Raw genomic sequence first — 19,794 nt, forward strand, 5'->3', positions numbered from 1 at the left:
ACACTCTCATTAACCTGCCCCTCAGGAACTCCCTCAAGTCAGCTTGTTCGTACCTCAATCTCCACTACCCAGCTTTTAGTGGCCTCAAATATAAGACCATCTATGCTTCCTCTTTCTCCTATCTCAGCACTCAATTGTGGAACGGCCTGCCTCAAGAGGTCAAATTCACTCCAGATCATCAGACCTTTAAGAGACGACTTAAGACCTTCCTTTTTGGTAGAGCATACGCCGCGAGCCCGCCTGGCGCCACATCCTTCTGAACCACGGCTATCTCAGCGACAAATTATTACCTCTCCTGTCTCCCTTTCCCCCCTCAGTTGTTTCTCTTTCCCTCTTATGACTTTGATTATTGTATTTTGTACTATTGTTTGCTTAATAGACTATTGTACGCCACATTGAGCCTGCCTGTGGGCGGGAATATTGTGGGATATAAATGCCATAAATAAATAAATAAATATGTAAACCGCTTTGGTTGTACCCACAGAAAGGCGGTATATCAAATCCATGACCCTAAGTTAACTGAATAGTTAACTGATACAGACACTGAATATAGGCAACACCTGGATACCTCTTGGTTCTGCCATAACTCCGGGGCCACCGAGAGGGAGGCGGGGGGGGGGGGGGGAATTCCCCAACTCCGGCCTCCAAGGGGTCTGTCTCTCTTCTGCTCCTGTCGGACCTTGGTGATTGTGTTAATGTGATAACCCGGTCCTGGCACAAGGAGCAGGAGAGAGACAGACCCCAGCACTGGGCCCCCCTTGGAGGCTGGGGAGGAGCAGATGCACTGATGCATGAAGATAGGGGGGGGGACGGTGGCAGCCTGAGCAGCAGCTGCATCCCAAGTGCAGGGGCAGTGGCTACGTCCCGAGTCGGGGGGGGGGGGGTGACGGCCCTGCCCTGGGCCCAGCTCCTGTCTCTCAGCGGTCCTGCCTAACTCTACCTTGACTCCACCCCTAGACTGCCCTGGCAGTAACTGGACAGTGCTGTAGCTGTCTGCTCAATTTTGTTTCACTAACCCGGTATGTGCTGCTGAATATCTGGGTTTGGCCCAGTCAACATGATTTAATCGAGCAGGAGCTTCTGCTGCCCAATTAAATCACTTTGAATATTGATCCTTGAGAACCTAAGACCTGACATTTCTCTGGCAACCTGTCAGCATATTTGGTTGCAAGCAGCTTTATAGTAGATTTTAAAATTTGGGCAGGTTAGGTCCTATTTTTATTGGCCATTTGCAGTCTTGCTTTCTACCCTTCCCAGATGTATTGATGTATCAGTTTGTTACGCTTATTAAAGAAGCTATTGAAAATTTTGATTTGTTTCTTTGAAAATAAATCTATTATCTTTGGAAAAATGATCAATTTGATTGTTACTAAGCAGCCTGAGTGATAGACATTGTGCTCCATCTGTTTATTTCTGTCTTGACTTTCTATGATAGAGACATAATTGACATTATATTTTTATTAGGATTTATTTACCACCTTTTTGAAGGAATTCACTCAAGGCGTTATACTGCAAGAATAATTTATACAGGCAATAGATAATTACAGCAGTAAAAATGTTCATATAGCAAGGTATGGCACAGTAAGCTACATTACAATGTCAACACAATACACAATAAAATATTTTAATAGACATTATGGGCTGGATTCAGTAAATGGCATTCAAAATTGAGAGCCAAAAAAGTGACAAGGAATGGTATTCTATAACATGAGGTCTGGGATCAGCACCCTTCATAGAACAGCGCGTAGTGCCGGGATCCGCGCTCATGTTTGGGTGTGAGGAGTTGCACCAACTCAAACCAGGGGTAGATCCCAGCATGCAAGTTGGGCACAGATCCACACTATTCTATAACACTGCATGCATTTTAAGGAAACGCCCCTGACCTGCTCATGTCCCTCCCATGGCCACGCCCCATATGCAGATCCACGCACAAACACATAGATGCTAGTCTATAAATGAGTGTGTAAGTGTGTTTTTGTGTGGATCTGCTGTTTCTGCCCTGTTTTGGCGCACGTTAGAACGCTTTTGTGACCCAAAACTTTGGTGCAGTAGTACCTAATATATTCAACCTCATATATAGAATTCCCCTGTATATAACTGTTTCAGGCCAGTGAGAAGTGGGCAGTCTTCTCGTCAACAATAATTTTATAGAGAAACAGAGAAATATAAAAAGAAAGCTGGTAAAGACTATGCAGTCTATTCAGACTTTTTGGCGTTTCACGTTCTGATTGCAGAATCTTAAGAATCTATTTGTAATCTGTGGATTTTTCAGCCATAGGGACTTTGTGCCACCTTTTTTCTCTCTTGAGAGAACAATGTTTTTGGTTTATACAGAGACTTTGACCCCTGAAACAGTCATATTACTGCCAAAACATGGGATCATGCCAAGTCTATTAAACCTTTTTGTGGCAATAAACAACTTTTACTTTATTAACCTCTGGAGTTCTGTTTGGATTGGTTGCCTAACGTCCCTACCCTACATCTTGAATAGTCTATCAAGACTGCCCATCTATGCCCAACTACACACTACAAAGCTCTACAATCTCTTCCCCTCCCACAGAGTCCTCTGTACTTGTCCCATGCTTTCTCCAATTCAGATATAATCTTCATGTCCACCACCTCCACTAGCACCCACACAGCTGGCTCCTATGCTGAGACTAGCCCCTATTGCCCTCATCTATAACCCCTCATTCCAGAGCTTCCTTTCAACTGAAAAAGCCCTGTCTATTTTTTTAACTTCAATTTTCCTTATCAGGATTTTTTAAATGAGATTTGTAAGAACTTTTTGTTATGTTTCAGTTTGTCTCTGAGTCCAGAGACATGTATAACAATCAGACTGAAGTGATGTTATTTGTATGTATTACCGTTTGGTTATTGGAAATTATTATTTTTATTAAAAGAGCATTTCATGACACTTGTAGTTCTCATTTATTTGTAATACAATGTTGAATATGTTTGGGGAATTTTTCTGAAATGCTACCAATAACACACTTGATGCAGGCTTTCGGTGCTGGAACATGGCCATGCAGGGCTAAAAATTTAGAGCGCTATTTAATAAAGTAAGGTTTATTTATTAGGATTTATTTACTGCCTTTTTGAAGGAATTCACTCAAGGCACCATACAGTAAGAATAAATCAAACATGAGCAATAGACAATTACAGCAGTAAAAATATTCAAATAACAATGCAAAGTATGGCATAGTATACTACTTACAATGTCAACACAACACGTAATAGAACATTTTAACTGACAGTGTAGGGTATAAGCAAAGATGGAACATATAGATAGGTAAGAGAGTAAGAGGAGTTAGAAAATAGGGGGGCCCTTTGTCTTTTCCAGTTGGATTGGACCTGCTTTCTTTTTTCCACTTCCTCTAGTCGATTTTCTCTTAAGTCCTATTCTATGATCTCATCTACATTTTGGTTTTTTTTTTTTCTTGCTTCTTTTCTTCTTCCTATTCTCCCTTACATCTCTGCATTAGTTCATTTGTTTTCTTCATTTCTCTTATCTACTTTTTTATGTTTTGTGAAGATTCCAGGATAATAGGTGAGGAAGTTGACAGGGAAAGGAGCTGGAAGGGACGATTTCCCCCTGAAAACTTAAACTACAAGTCCCAGGTTCCTGGGGGTAGATGGCCCACCCCTTCTCAGAGATACAAGCATCTTATTTCCTCTGAGATGGAGGAAGACTACAGTTCCCAAGAGCCTCTGCATAAAACTCCAGATCCTATTAAGGAGGAGAGTAAGAACTACAGGTCCCAGGCTCCAGGTGAGGAGGGTGTGGACTGGTTCAGAGAGGCTAATCAGGATGATTTGGAACAGCTGGGGAATATACAAGGAGAAGAGCTGATGGACTGGCAGCCAGATGCAGGAGTTGAGGAGTTGTCCCAAGGGGTAGAAGCAGCTGGGATTGAACCCATGTAATTAAACTCTGGAATTCGTTGCCACAGAATGTGGTAAAGGCGGTTAGCTTAGCGGAGTTTTAAAAAGGTTTGGATGGCTTCCTAAAGGAAAAGTCCATAGACCGGTATTAAATCGATTTGGGGAAAATCCACTATTTCTGGGATAAGCAGTATAAAATGTTTTGTACATTTTTGGGATCTTGCTGGGTATTTGTGACCTGGATTGGCCACTGTTGGAAACGGGATGCTGGGCTCGATGGACCTTTGGTTTTTCCCAGTATGGCAATACTTATGTACTTACTCTGCACTGGCCCAGGTACAAGAGGAAAGGCTAAAAGGGGTTATAACAGCCCTATTTTCTAGCCTGGGTGGATGAGTGCTTGATAGCAGAAACTCTGGACATCTGAACAGGGGAGTCTGGGTGAAGCTCACTACAGAAGCGGTGCCTGAAGCTGGTATTTGTGCTGTGCGGCTCAAACCTGACCCAGGTGGGTGGAATCCAGGTGTTAGAGGCTGGTAGAGGGAGGGAGTCCCTTCAACCTCTGTGTGTGTGACAGGTGAAGGAAAAGAGGTTGAGCTTCAAACAGTGAACTGCAATATTAAAAGAACTTAATTGCCAGAAGAACTGTATTCTGGGGGAATTCATGAGCTTTGGGCCTGTGGGTGGGGGAGGTTTACTTCAAGTACTAAAAAACTGAAAAAGCAAGTTAGACACAGGAGACTGTGGGGAAGGGGGGTTTAGTTACTTGCGGGGTGCTGCCCTAGGCAGCGCCTAGAGAGAGTCAGTGTCTTTTGGCTCCAGATCCAGAGAGACTGTACGGAGCTATAAAGGAGAAGCTGTAATTATTTGAAACCCCATTTTAAAGGAACTTGAAGAATTACGGCGCCTATAAACTGTTTGTGTTGGGAAATGGACCATATTTTGGAGCTATTAAAGAAAATCTCACCAAGCCAGGAGTGTTGAATTTGATTGCAAAGTCATACAGGGCAGGAGGCGACCTTGGTTCGGGAGAGAAGCGTGGTGACAGTATGTATAGCTAGATTTTATTTCTCCTTCTGCCCCTCCAGTCCTCAGTCTCCCTCTGTTTCCCCAAGTTTAACTCTCTAGTTCTCCCATCAGGGCCGTGCCGATGCGGTAAGCGAGGTAAGCGCCGCAGGGGGGCGCCCACCTCTGGAGGGCGCCACCACGGTGCTTACCCTCGCCCCGGCGCCCCAGCCCAATCGTGGATGTCGGACGTCCCTGCTGCCCTCACAAGCGTAGCACTTTTGCGAGGCAGCTCGGGCTCTCCCTCCTTCCTTCCTTAGTTCCCGCTCTGGCTCCCCGATCAGCAGCAGGGTTGCCAGGTGGAAAATTTTTTTCCAGCCCGATGGAGCCCAAAAAACAGCCCAAAACCCGCCCAAACACAAACCCCGCCCCTGACACCCCCACCCCCGCGTCATCACCCCCGCCCCCGCCGTCATCAACCCCGCCCCCGCCGTCACCGGCCCCGCCTCCCACGTCACCGGCCCCGCCTCCCCGTCATCGCCCCCGCCTCCCACGTCATCGGCCCCGCCTCCCCGTCATCAGCCCCGCCTCCCCATCATCGGCCCCGCCTCCCACGTCATCGGCCCCGCCTCCCACGTCACTAACCCCGCCCAAAACGTCATTAACCCCACCCAAAAACGTCACTAACCCCGCCCCCCCGCGGCCGAAAAAACCGCCCTGAAGGCCAAAAACAGCCCAAAAAACCGCAACCCGCCGCGGGCAAAAATTTCCCGCGGCGGGTCGCGGAAAACCGCCCAATTGGGCGGTAAAACCGCCCACCTGGCAACACTGATCAGCAGCCCCCCCCCGCGTGTTTTAACCTTTACTCTCCGACGTGGCAGCGATGTCAATCAATGAAGAACGCACAACAGACTCGTTTCCAGCTTCTCTCTTCACACAGTGTCCCGCCTTCAGCGTCAGCGATGATGCATTTCCTGTTCCCGTGAGGGCGGGACACTGTGTGAAGAGAGAAGCTGGAAACGAGTCTGTTGTGCGTTCTTCATTGATTGACATCGCTGCCACGTCGGAGAGTAAAGGTTAAAACACGCGGGCGGGGGGGGGGGGGGCTGCTGATCGGGGAGCCAGAGCGGGAACCAAGGAAGGAAGGAGGGAGAGCCAGAGCTGCCTCGCAAAATGCTGCAGCCTGCCACATATAGGGGGGAGGGCAGGGGAGAGGAGAATTGTTGGCCATGTATGGATGCAGGGCAGGGAGAGAGAAGAAATCACTGGACAGGAGGGGAGAGAGCAGAGCAGGGGAGAGAATTGCTGACAGGCATGGATGGGAGGGCATGGATGGGAGGGCAGAGAGGCATGGATGGGAGGGCAGCAGCAGGGCCCAGGGAGAGGACAAATTGCTGGAAGGGGAGGGGAGAGAGGAGGATTGCTAGCTATGGATGCAGCAGGGAAGGGCAGAGAGGAACAAGGATGGACATGGGGGCCCAGGGAGAGTACAATTTGCTGGAAATGGAGGGGAGGGGAGGGGAGAGAGGAGGATTGCTGGCTATGGATGGAGGAGGGAAGGGCAGAGAGGGACAAGGATGGACATGGGGGCCCAGGGAGAGGACAAATTGCTGGAAATGGAGGGGAGGGGAGAGAGGAGGATTGCTGGCTATGGATGGAGGAGGGAAGGGCAGAGAGGGACAAGAATGGACATGGATGGGAGGGCAGGACCCAGGGAGAGAGAAGAAATTGCTGGAAATGGATATAGAGCAAGAAATGAAGAAGAAAGGAGGAAAGTAAAGAAATAAATGGAAAGGAAGCCCTGGAAATGGAGTTAAGAGGACAGATAGCAGCAGACTCAGATACTGGGCCAGCATGATCGGAAAAAGAAAGTCACCAGACAACAAAGGTAAAAAAAAATCATTTTATTTTCATTTTAGCGTTTGGAATATGTCCACTTTGAGAATTTACATCTGCTATCTTATTTTGCAATGTATAGCAATTTGTTTCTAAGAATATTGCTGACAGTTCCTGTCAGTGTGGCAAGTGGTGAGCGATCATTTTCACGGGGGGGGGGGTGGGGGGGGGGGGGGGGGGGGGGGAGGGGGCGCCAACTGATAGTCTGCAGGGGGGCGCCAGAGACCCTAGGCACGGCCCTGTCTCCCATTTACATCTGTGTCTCTTCCGAAGGCATCCATTGACCCTGCCTCTCCCTATCCTTGGCATCCATTCTCTGCCTCTTCCCCTACACCTCCTTCCCCAGCATCTGCCTGCCTTTCCTCTTCTCCAACATTCATTTACCATGCCTATTCTTCATGCCACCAGCATCCATTCTCCTGATCCTCTATGTCTATCTTCTACTGCATATGCCCTTGCTTCCCCCACCACCACACACACATAGTTATTTTCTTCCTCTTCATTCTCACTCTTCCTGCATCAGCTCCCTTCTTCTACTACCACCTGTTAGCATTTTTCTTCTTTCAGCCCCAGCCCCTGTGTCAGGTCCCAGCCCCCTTCTCCCAGCCACTTCAGACCCTTCTTCCAAAATCATTCCGTTTTCCCCAACTTAAACCCTAGCCCCTGCATCTGCCAGTCAGAGTTATCCCTCTTCTCCCATTCCCCCATCTGCCATCAGCCTCCTCTCACACCTTAGCCCCATGTCAACCTCAGCCTCCTTATTCCAGCTGTAGCATCAGACCCTTCTTTTAACATCATACCCCCTTCTCCCACCCAACCATAGGCCAGTATCAAACCCCTTGTTTCTCTCCCCACCTAATCCAATATCCCCCTGTCTCCCTATTAACTCCTCTCCATGTCCAGCATCTCTCCTCTCTCTTTCCTCTTCCCCACAAGCAAAATGGTTCAGCATCTTTCCTATCCAACACCTCCCTGTCTTTTTCCTCTCCACTACCCCACTCCAACATCTACCCTTCTTGCCTCCCCCCACCAGGCCCATCACCTCCCCCAGTCCCCCTTCTCCCAGTCCACATTCTCCTATCAAACCTCCTTTATTCATGGGGTGGCTCCTTACCATCGTGGAGTGTGTGGAATTAAGTGGACATCTATATCAGGTTGTGAATTGCAAATTGGGAGGCCCAGTCTGCTTCTTAACCTTCTGTGGGATCTCTAGGTGGCTCCTTGCCAGTGTGGAGTGTGTAGGATCAAGTGCAAGCACTGCCGTGGATATCTACATGGTCTGTGAGCTGCAGATTGGGAGGCCCAATCTGCATAAGTGACTGCCCTTTTACAGTACGCTGTCATGGGTACATGGCCATGAACACATGCCCCTTCAGAGCCACTGACGAGTGGGTTACACTGGCCTTTTCATATTTTTAATGGGGAAGTGGAAGACCAAAGGTAGTAGTCCAAGGACTGCTCCTCCACAAGGACCCATGGATCAACGTGTGTGCCTTCTGAATTTGGAAGGCAAAGAAGGTCATGTGAGTATTGCTTCCCCATAGAGGCTTCTGTCACTGGGTGAACAAACCTCACTCCTACAACCTGCTTCTTTATTGGATATGAATAGGTCAGTGGTAGGAACAGCCTTATCTCCTCTGTTGTAGAGAACTCAGCAAGGGATAGCTTTTCTAATCCTTTAATCTCTATGACTGATGGCATTTTGCCTTTGCCTGTTCCTGTGAAGAATTCAGTTGGAGCAGATGCTCGGTGTTTTTATATTAGTGCAGATGTTACTTTAAAATATGTGTTAGCAGATGTGATAAGGATAGAAAATAGTTTTCAAGGTACTATGTCTCAGCTTTGCAAATTTACGAGGTATCCTTAGAGAAGATGGCAGAGCAGAAGAAAAACCCTAAAGCAACAGACCAGTGTCTAGCAAACACTAAATCTCAAATTTCAAAACAGCAGCCAGTACTGGTGTCATCTGCAGTTTGATTATTCATGCAAAATTAGAAGAATTGGAAAATAAGTCCCAAGCCCGAAATTTTGACTTCCTCTTTTACTCGCTACTTAGCACCCTTGGAATTATCAAAAATGTATTTTTAACATATACTACAGTTTCCTCACCCTGATTCTCTGGGTGTGGTAAATTCTTTTTCTATATGCAAGGGAGTTAAAGTCATAAGTGATGAGGGTGCTTTGGACTTCATTCCATCTCCAGACATTTTGGATTTGTCGAAACTCCTGGAATCATCTCATGATCTGATAAATGTGCTACAATGATTGCAGTTTTCCAGACTAAAGCACAAAAACTGGCTGTATTGAAAGCATATTTTCCAAAAAAGTTAATTCCTATTTCGTGGTCAGACTATTACTTTGTTTCCAGATGTGGATAGAGCAACTCAATTAAAAAGAGCTTTTCTGACACTGAAGCCAAAGGTTCTGACTGTGGAAACTTTTTTTTTTTTCTTCCTGTGGATGTCTGATCACATATGGAAATACTAGATATGTTTTCTTTGATTCCAGTCAATTAGAGCATTTTCTCATTAATATAATTAGTTTGAATACAATTTCTTCGGAAAATGTTTCTTAGGTTTTCAAACGGGTGTGGATAGTTAAACATGGGTTCTAATATTATTAATGCACTTAAATTGTAATTATCTGTACTTCAACTGGCATTTTAGCTACTTTGTAACGTGAACTGTATGTTGGAATTTCATATTTTTCCCCCTTACTTACTTTCTTGGACATGTTCCTGATACTTTTACAGCAATGTTACGTGAATGTTCTAATTGTGTGCCTGTTAGACATTCCATCACTATTATGTTTGCATCGTATTATATCTCTGTTATTTGAATTTCAGTGCTGTTAAATGTGTATATGTTTGATCCTGTTTCATGGTAGTCTTATTATCAGGTTTCAATTTTCTGTTTTCAAGTTTTCCTCTTTCATTGTATTTATGTTTATACTTGTACATTTTACTATTGTTATGCTGTTAAAATTGTAAGTTTGATGTTAAACTGTACCTACTGGTACACCACCTTGGGTAAATCTCTTCATAAAGGCAGTTAATAAATCCCAATAAATAAAATATGTATGATTATTTTGAAAACACAATAAAATAAAACATTATTTTGAAAAAAGAAACCCCTCCTTTATTTATATTGTACCCACAAGTGTCAGCAGTAACATGAGAGCGAGAATGAGCCGTAGAGCCTCATGTTCTGCAAGACTCCGCTGATCCTGCCTCTTTGATGTGCACTTTCTGCTGCCGTGAGGACAGGACCAGCATTGTGTTTCAGCACAAGATTCTGTGGTCCTTTCCTTACAATTTTACTGCTGACACTTGTGGCCACAACAAGAACAAAGGAGGTTTGACGTGAGGAGGCAGACTGGGGGAAGAAGGGACTAGGAGGTGGTGGTGGACCATGGGGTGGAGATGCTTGGCAAGGAGCGGCAAGACAGAGGGATGTTGGACCATGCAGGGAGAGAGGGAAGCACTCCTTTCCATGCCTATCTATATCCCCTCATCCACTCCACCTCAAAACCATATCCATGCTGCCACAGTATCATAGTGAATGATGGAAGATAAAGACCAAAATGGTCCGTTCAGTCTGCCTAGTTGTGTACATAAGTATATGAATTCCTACACGCAAACTACCTAATTTCTCCCCACAGCTTTTACCCAACTTTTCAACCTCTAACCTCTCCATATCCTCCCTAGCATGCCAAAAATGTGTTTCCATGATGATCTCTACCACCCTTGCTAATAGATCAGTTCAGGACTGACAGTCTTCAATTTTGCTTCTAACAAGATCAACTTTTAAGTTTAACACCCAGGCCTGCTTCCATGTTAAAACTCACCCTCATCTCATAAGTTTTAGGTTTACCCACGTCCCAGGTTTTCTTGGCGATCCAATGCAACCATGCCACTAATGCCCAACTCTGTGCCAGTGCTGTTTGGGGTTGATTCACGGTCTATGCAGATTACCCCGGTGGCTTCTTTATTTGTAAATGCTGACCACCTTGGGCAAAATTAGCCCCAGATATTCATTTGCTGGGCTATATCCAGACACCGGCATTGATTATCTGCAGCTAACTGAACCTGCACTGGCTACTGGAGCTTATGCGGATATCTAACCAGGTCCCGCCCCCCCCCCCCCCCCCCCCTCAAGTTTCCAATCCCACCCCCCAACATCATGAAAGCCCTCGTTCCATAGAAGTTGTGGCAGCTATCTTGAAGAGGTAGGTGCGAGTAGACATCGTTCCTGCCCGTTCCCCCACTAGACCAGTTGAGCATGAGGATTTACACCAGCTTTTGTCAGGCATTAACCTCCTGATTCTATAAAAGTCACCAAAAATTGCACACACAATTTTTAATTGAATAGTGAGCTAATTAGCAATTATTGTCACTAATTGAAATCAATTAACATGTATGCATGTAAATTTAGGTGTCTGATCTGCACCTAAATTTTACACACATCCTGGAAAAAGGGGTGTAGAAATGGGAGGGTCATGGGCATTTTGGGGTGGAGCATGGGCGTGGATTCAAGTTACACACACAATCATAGAATAAAGCGGTTCCGTGCATAAAGTTAGGCGGGGGGGTATTTGCACCACATTTTCGTTGGTGCAAATGGACACATCTACATTTACGCGTGACCCCTGAGCTTAAGCACTATTCTGTTAACAGCACCTAACAATAGCGCTTAAATGTTTTAGGCACGATTTATACAATTCACCCCTAAGTCCTCATGCCCTAAGTTAGGCTCAGGAAGCGCACTAAGCTAGTATTCTGTACTTTGTGCAAATTATTAGCGTACCGCAGATTTTAACAGCACCTAACTTTGGGTGTCATTTACTGAATCTGACCCTTAGCGCTTATTCTCAGCATTAGACTCATAAATTAGGCTCATAATTCTAGGCAAATGAATGGCAGGTCTAAATTTATCAGCATAACTTTTAAGCTCCTAAATTAAGATGAATTTTCAGCAGAAAACTTAGAATCCTAAGTTGGGTTGAAAATAGCACATAAATTTAGGAACTCAGAGACCAATTTTCAGACCGCGGACTGTGGTGGGAAGAAGGGGACAGGATGCCTGGTCTGTGGGACCCCCTGGAGCTGTGGGACCCAAGGCAGCTGCCCTGTTTACCCCCCCCCCCCCCTCCACCAACGCCGGCCCTGCCCTGCCCATGGACAGCGCTGAAAGCTGATATTCAGTGCCGGGGCATTTCTGCTGACCAGTATTGAATATCTGGTTTAACTTTGGCTGATCAGACTTTAACCAGCCAGGCCAATATTCAGCCAGCCTGTCACGATTGTGGTCGTGACCCCTCTCAGACTCACCTTATTTCCAGTGGTCAGCTTCTGAGCTGGCTTCTGTCGGTTCTTCCTGAGTTAGTTCTGTCTCTGTCCCTGTGTGCTGGCTGCTGCCAGCATGGCTCTGATTACTCCACTATACTGCACCTGTGTGTGTTAAGCCTCTCTGTGCTTCAGTATGCTTTCTGCCTGTGACTTGGTTTGTGAACCTCTTGCCCTCTGGTGGCCAGAACCGGTGGCTGCCATAAACTTTCCAGACTTTCTTTCTGGTCCGGTCCAGTCCAGATATTCCAGCCCTCCAGACTTGGTTTGAAGTTTGGCAGCTAGCCTCACCCGTAGCTGCCTCATGATTCCTGCAGCTGAGTTCAGCTGCTGATGGGTTTATTACCACCTGGAACCTTCTGAGTTTGCCTTTGCATCGTCTAAGGTCCCTGGTTTGTTGGTGCTTTGTTGCACTTCTGCCTAGTCTGGTTTCTTGTTTAGTTCCTTGTCTGTTTCTAGTTATCTGTGTGTGTTTAGCTTAGGTTTATTTGCTTACTTCCCTAGTCTTGTTTCTGGTCTGTATTCCTTGTCTAGTTTCTGTCTGTCTGTCTCTTGCTTAGTGGCTGCTCTGCAGCTTTCAGTCCTGTCTCTTGTCTGTCAGTATTTGTACCCTGTTTCAGTGGCTGCGTGGCAGCTTTCAGTTCCTGTCCTTTAGCTTGACCATTTCCTGCTTTGTGTAGTATTGTCTGTCTGTGAGTCCTAGCCCAGTTTCCTGCCTTGCTGCCTATGTATATTCCTTTCCCCTCTGACCCTCAGTCCCTGTTCAGCCTAGTTGGTATCCAGTGCCTGCCCTGTCCGGTAAGTCCTGCCGGCCGCCTGCACCCAGGGGCTCAACTCCTGGGGAAGGGTGGTCAAGCGCAGGTGAAGTCTAGCTGTTTCTGTAAGAGTTCTGCCTTGTCTCTGGTGTGGGGTGGTTTTGCCTGCCACTGCTGCTCCATGGCAGTGGCCCAAGGGCTCACGAACCTAGTTTCTGCCTTGAAAGCCTGACACAGCCAAAGATAATCCAGGGTTTCACACAGCCACATATGGCCGCAAACTTGGCCAGTCTGACTTTACATATTGGCAGATAACCGGTTATATTGTTCGATATAACCAGCCACCTGCTAGCCAAAAATATACAGCGGTATATGGCCAGCCATGTATCACTGAATATCAGCAGACAGTTGGTTATCCACATTTAACCGGTCTTGTGCTGATTCTGACTGGTCAAATGCGGCTGAATATCGGGGGGGGGGGGGGGGGGGGAGGGGGATCTGCTTTTTTTTAATATCGGGCACTATATTTTTCAAGCTCTATCCTCTGTAAAGAAGAAGCTTTTCACAAGATAAACCCCAGTTTTCATCAGCTTTCTTCAGCAGCAACTCTTTCATCTGTATGCCAACAGATCTTCCAAAGGCCATTGTTGATTCACACTTCAGCTGCTTACTTCAAATAAACCCTTCTCAGCTTTGCAGCTTTATTACCACACTCTTACTCTAAAAATACTTACAGTTAACAGCCTTTTAAGCAAAGCAACAGCAATCAAACAGGAAACAGCTCCAACACAATACAATAGCAAACAATATAAAGTGCCATCACACTACCCTCAACAAGCAAAATAATGTTTTGCAACTTAGATATACCCAAGTTTTTACTCAGTACAAAATCCTCTCTGTATCAGTTACTGCTTCAATAGCCAGGACTAGTGCAAGGGGGTAAGGAATCCTAGGCCCCTGTGCCCCGAGATTTTGATAATTAAGCTCAACAATCATGATTACCCCAGAATGGGGCATAACTGAACATCTTAAATATTAAACTTTGTTTCATATATTACACGGTGTCTGGGAAAAAAGGGACACCCCCCCCCCCCCCCCCCAATTTTTCCAAATAACCCAACGTCCAACTGCAGCAGAAACTTCTGCCTGAAATTCGAGAAATTTCTGAGTACTTTATTTTTCAACAGGATGGAACGCCAGAACATCGAACTCGCAAAAGTGTTGAGTTCTTACCTGATTTATTTGGAAGTGCTTCATATCTATCCAGAACTAAAAATTTTTCAAAAAGCAAGACTCCTGAGGCAGGCCTTGTGGCCGAAACACAGCGTTGTGTTGAGTCTTTTATCATAAATGTATACAACCCAAGATTGTCTCTCTTGTCTCTGGAATCCGTGGTCCATCACCCACTATTTCCTGTTGCCCGAATATTCAATGCCGGGCCATTTCCAGCAACTGGCATCGAATATCCAGTTTCAGTTCTGGCCGCGGCAATTTAACCAAGTAAGTGAACATTCATCGTTAAGACGGCTAATAGCGGTTACAGATAGGCCTGCTATTTAAGTGGCATATCTTAACTGCTCAGTTTACCCAGTTTAGTTCTGAATATCACAACATAGCCAGTTAGCGGCTAGCCGCTAACCCCCAAATTCTATATATGGCGTCTTATGCTGTACGCACTAACTTGGCCATGTGGTCAAATTGTGTGCACAACTTAATTAACAAGCCAATCACCTCCAATAATTGGTACTTAACCATACTCTCCTAGTCTTCCCTTCCCCATCCTTCCTACGCCATACTCATCCCTATCTCTTTATCTTATCTTCATTACTCCTTCCCATGTTAACTCACACATTCTCAAAGCCTTCTATTACTATGTTACATTACAGTTGTAATATTCTCCTGACTCTAACAATTGTAATTCTGTTTATTATGTAACCCACATTGTACCTGCTTTTGTGGGAAAGTGCGGGGTATAAATGTAATAAATAATAATTAGCGGTGCTAATTAGCTTCAATTAGAATTTATGCGCACAACCTTATAGATGTATAACATGGTGTGCATAAATTCTAATGCGTACAGCCAAAAGGGGAGGTGTGACCATGGGCGGGTTGTGGGCGATCCAACAAACTATGCGCACTGTTATGGAATACACCCGATCTGCACCTAAGGGCCCTGTTTACAAAGCCATACTGTAGGCGCGCTAACTTTTTAGCGCGAGCTAAAAATTAGCACTTGTTAACGATAGAGGCACCCATTATATTCCATCAGTCATATGTTTTATCCAGAGTAGCGTTTCTCGAGTCATAATTTTAGAGGTTTGTCCTTTTCCCACCAAAAGACAGTATTTTATATACGAATCTACTATAGCAGTCTGTATACTGACTTTCATCTCTTTCGAGCGATTTTGTCCTTTTCATCAAAGACATCTCTGAGAGATTTTATAGACTCCTGAGGCAGGCCAGTTAGCCGAAACACGGCCGTGTCAAGTCTTTACAGTGACATAATAAACTTGGATTTACCAAGCAGTGTCAAGAGACTTATTCTTGAGTCATCTTCCTCGTTTCCAGTGTGCTTTCAAGTGTGTGAAGATTTGTGTTCTTCTGTGTCTACATCATAAGGCTTATGGTGCCAGATCCTAGCCCTGGTTCTAACTGAATTGGACATATAGAGGAGCATAAAGGAAACTGCTGGGTCAAAAAAAAGGAGCCAAAAGAGGGACATGTGCAGTGCATTGGAATACACACGACAGATGGGATCAACTGATACCAATATTAATGTGAAGGAGAACCTCTCTCCCTCTGCATCTCTTTCTGATCCACCCAGGAAGAAACACCATTGTGGCCTGCAAAGGATTGAGTTTATAGCAAGAACTGTCAAGGACTTACTTTATTGTCCTGAGCTAGGGTTGTCTGGTCAGACATCATCCCACGGAGAATATGGAGAAAGTTAAGAGCTTGAAAGAGATGAATTTCAGAAGAAAATGGGTAACTTGGAAAGTACCTAAACCTGCTTAGGGAAATGAGCAGGGCTTAATCTCTGGGGGAACAGCCTGGAATGCAGTTCTGGAACTCCTTTTCAGACTCCAGAGCAGTAGAGCTGTTCTGGTCCAGCCTCTCTCTCACTCTTCCAGGCAGCCTGCGGAGAAGAGGAGGGGATAGGCAGGGCCACCGAGAGGGGGGGCAAAATTCCCTGGGCAAGGCACCGGCAAGCTTCCTCCTGCCCGCCTGCTTCTGGGTCTGTCCTCTCCCCTGCTCCTACGTGCTGTTCAGGACCCAGATGATTGCATTAGTACAATATTGTGTTATCATCTGCATCCCAACCCAACACGGACAGGAGCAGGAGAAGACAGACCGTGGGAACTGGCAGGCAGAAAGAGGCTTGCTGGGCCCGGGCCTCCCCACCCCCCCACCCCCCCTTGGAGGCAGAGGTAGAAAGGTAAGGGGCAGGTGGGCGGGAGAGAATGGCGGCATGTGGAGGTCCGGTTCTGCCCCGGGCCCGGCTGTATTTCTCTGCAGCCCAGGGGATGGGGTGAGCCTGCAGCAGAGTAAGGAACAGTCACTTTGCTCTATAGGCTGACCAAATTTTGGTTTTGGTGCAGAAATTGGCCTGAAATTCGGATTTGGCCATGTTTCAATTTCAGATAAAACTGTGAGTGCATTTTCAGCAGAAAACAAAAAAGCAGTGACCCCTCTCTGCCCCCACCTAACCAAAAGTGCCGCCTCCCACCACCTGTAGGCCTCCTCAGGCCTAACTTTTAAATGTTGGTAGTCTACTGGCTTAGTTGAGGCAGAAGCGATCCCCAGTCGCTCCTGTCCGTGCCGGCGCTACATTCAAAATGGCTGCCTCATCCTCTTGCGGCAGTCAAATGAGACTGCTGCTGGAATACCCAGCAGCCATTTTGAGATTGCTCTTGTCCCACCTAGGCCACTAGACCATCAGGGCTTCTAAGGTAGGGGGATCAGGGTGGACGTTCAGCTCCCTTTTGGTCGAAGGGCTGTGCCATACTGATTTTGGTTTCGGCTTTGATTTCAGCTGAAACTGTGCAGTGAATTTTAGCCACAGATTGTTTCGTCTGAAAACAGGAAACCCAGTTTTAATCACCCTCCACTCTGCTCCCTAATCTAGTCCCCATTCTGCTATTGCTCCTGCCCCTGGCCTACCCAGCTCTACCCCTGGCTCCATAGTTCCACTTCCTTTTTGCATACAACTTAAAGCCCTGGAAACTAGCATGGGACATAGACATAGGTTGCAACAATCAACATAACGAGGAGCTGGGTCTCTCTGGCAAACTGCATGTATAGTAATAACGAGAAGTTCTGGTGGAAATCCAGGTGCTCACAGAGCTAAATTTGTCTGGCGGGTTATGCAGAGAACCTAAAAGGCCAGATTTCAGCAGCAGCTTTGTGGTTTTGACATGGAAAGGGAGGTGTACTGGGTATAAACTAAACAGGGGATCTTGTGAGCTCCGTTCCCCCAGATGATGGAGTGCTATGGGGGACGATAGCAAAAACTGTCCTGGATACAGAGTGATTTCTTCCAGTGGTCACACTCTGCTGCACCATGTGGATGGGAAAAACTTAGTGAGCAGACTGGATGAGTCAATTGGCCTTTTTCTGTCATCATCTACTATGTTGCTGTGTTATCTATTACTATGTGTAGTGCATGATCGAATGGCACGACGTGACTGTGTACCACGTACCTGGACAGAGGCGCATGTGGTAATGTTGTCATAGACACTGCTGCCGTCATTAACATCATCTGTCGACACGGAGCTCTTCTCTGTTTTGGCTGAGATGGTGGCCAGGGGCAAGGAGGTTTTTGGAATGATGGTGACATCAGTACCATTGCCAAAGGCCTGTATCGCATTTCCTGCAGCGAGAGAAAAATTAAAAAGCATAACTGGGATGAAACCTTACAACAGTTCATTCCATTTCAGCACCTTGGAGTCGCATCCCACTCTCAATCACAAGAGAACATTACAGTATTTGATGGCTTAACCAGGGGCATAGCCAGGCTTCGGCAGGAGGGGGGTCCAGAGCCCGAGGTGAGGGGGCACATTTTAGCCCCCCCCCCCCGCCATTGCCAACGCCAACTTTAACGACCCCTGCCGACAACCCTCTCGACCCCCCCCCTGCCGCCAACCCTCTCGATCCCCCCCTCCCGCCGCCGTGGGCTACCTTTGCTGGCGGGGGACCGCAATCCCCGCCAGCCGAGGTCCTCTTCTTCCCGCGAGGGCTTCGTTCTGTTTCTGGCATCCTGCACGTTGTACGTGCAGGACGTCAGACGTCAGACTCACAGAAACAAAATGAAGCCTTGCAAGATGGCTTCGTTCTGTTTCTGTGAGTCTGACATCCTGCACGTACGTCAGTCTCACAGAAACAGAACGAAGCCTTCGCGGGAAGAAGAGGACCTCGGCTGGCGGGGATTGGAAGCCCCACCAGCAAAGGTAGCCCACGGCAGCGACGGCGGGGGAGGGTTGGCGGCGGGAGGGGGTCGAGAGGGTCATCGGCAGGGGGGGGTCCAGGGCCAAATCTAGGGGGACCGAGGCCCCCGTGTCCCCATATAGCTACACCACTGGGCTTAACAAGTAGGGAAAGCATGCAAAGAATGGCTCATGGAATTCTTTCCAACCCCTCTCCACGTAAATGCATGTGTACATGTGTTGGGGGAGTTAGTGTGCGTGTGTGTGTGTGTGTGCGTGCATGCTTGCACGTGTGTGTGTATACCTATGTGTGCTTGTGTGAGGAGTGTACATGTTTGTGTGTAGCTGTACATGTGTGTTTGTATGTTGGCATACGTGCACGCTTTCTGTGTGCCTGTGATCAGGAGGGGAGATGAGAAGGAAAGGCAGTGAGAAAGGTGCAATTCTTTAATGGCATGTTACAGTGAATTAGTGTATATATACTGCAGCTGTTGAAGCTGCTTCTCCCACAGAAATACATTGTGGCATTTTTGGAGGGGGGTTCATTTATCTGCTTCTCCCACCACTAGATGCAGAACTTCACTAGTATACAATCAAGCCGATATTCAAAGCAATTTAAGTGGCAGGAGAGGCTCCTGTCCACTTAAATCGCCTGTCACGGCCTACACCGATATTCAGCAGTACTGAAACGGGCAGTGCCAATGAATATCACCCTGGACCGCCACCAAAAAAAAGTGGGTAGGCCAGGGGCGGTACAGGGGGTGATGTTAGGATGAGCCTGGGGTTGTACAGATGCCAGCGAATGCTGGCACTGAATATCAGGCTGGCACCTGCATAACTTTTCTTTTTTAAAGTTTTCACCCCTCTCCTTCCTGGCATCATCACCTCTCCCCATCCCACGCCACTAGCACCACCCCTCCAGAACACTCCACACCCAATTCCCAAGGGCTCCATAGGCCTCCCCACCTCCCAGCCTACCTCCTGTCATTGGTGGTCTAGTGGGGGGGGGGGGGGGGGCGATGGAGGCAGGAGTGAATGTTACTCGTTCCATAGCTGCTGCAATCTGTCGGTATACTGCAGGGCCACTGAGAAACGCACCCCGCTGCTGCCCCCGCCATGCCCTGCCACCCCCATTCAGACCACTGCTGCCCCTGCCCCCTTACCTTCTTGTGTTTGCTCCTCCCTTGTTCTGTCACTCTCCGGCTCCTGTGTGCTGAGACCTGGGTTATCGCATTAAGTCAATCACCTGGGTCCCGACATACAGAAGCAGGAAAGAGATGGGAGCAGGAAAGAGGCACTGGGCCTCCCTTGGAGGCTGGGCCCAGGGACTCTTGCCCCCCCCCCCCCCCCCCCCCCCCCCTCAGTAGCCCTGTTGTACTGTGAGCTGCCACGAAAAGGTTACAGCAGCCACATTGAAGAAGCTACCGTTAGGGGCAGGAAAAAGTGGCATTCATTCCTGCCTCCATCACCCTCCCCCCCCCCCCCCCCC

General features: G+C 47.2%; 1 protein-coding gene across 2 annotated transcripts in view; it reads right to left on the reverse strand.

The window, feature by feature from the left end:
• The window catches only part of GFRA2 (GDNF family receptor alpha 2), a 149,771-nt gene that overhangs the window by 9,433 nt on the left and 120,544 nt on the right, over nucleotides 1-19,794 (reverse strand). For both annotated transcript variants that reach the window (XM_030201973.1, XM_030201972.1), the window contains exon 7: nucleotides 17,583-17,752. In XM_030201973.1, coding sequence (XP_030057833.1) covers nucleotides 17,583-17,752 — 170 coding nt within the window. The remainder of the gene's footprint in view (nucleotides 1-17,582; nucleotides 17,753-19,794) is intronic.

The sequence above is a fragment of the Microcaecilia unicolor genome, chromosome 4 (assembly GCF_901765095.1).
Source record: "Microcaecilia unicolor chromosome 4, aMicUni1.1, whole genome shotgun sequence".
Classification (NCBI taxonomy): domain Eukaryota; kingdom Metazoa; phylum Chordata; class Amphibia; order Gymnophiona; family Siphonopidae; genus Microcaecilia; species Microcaecilia unicolor.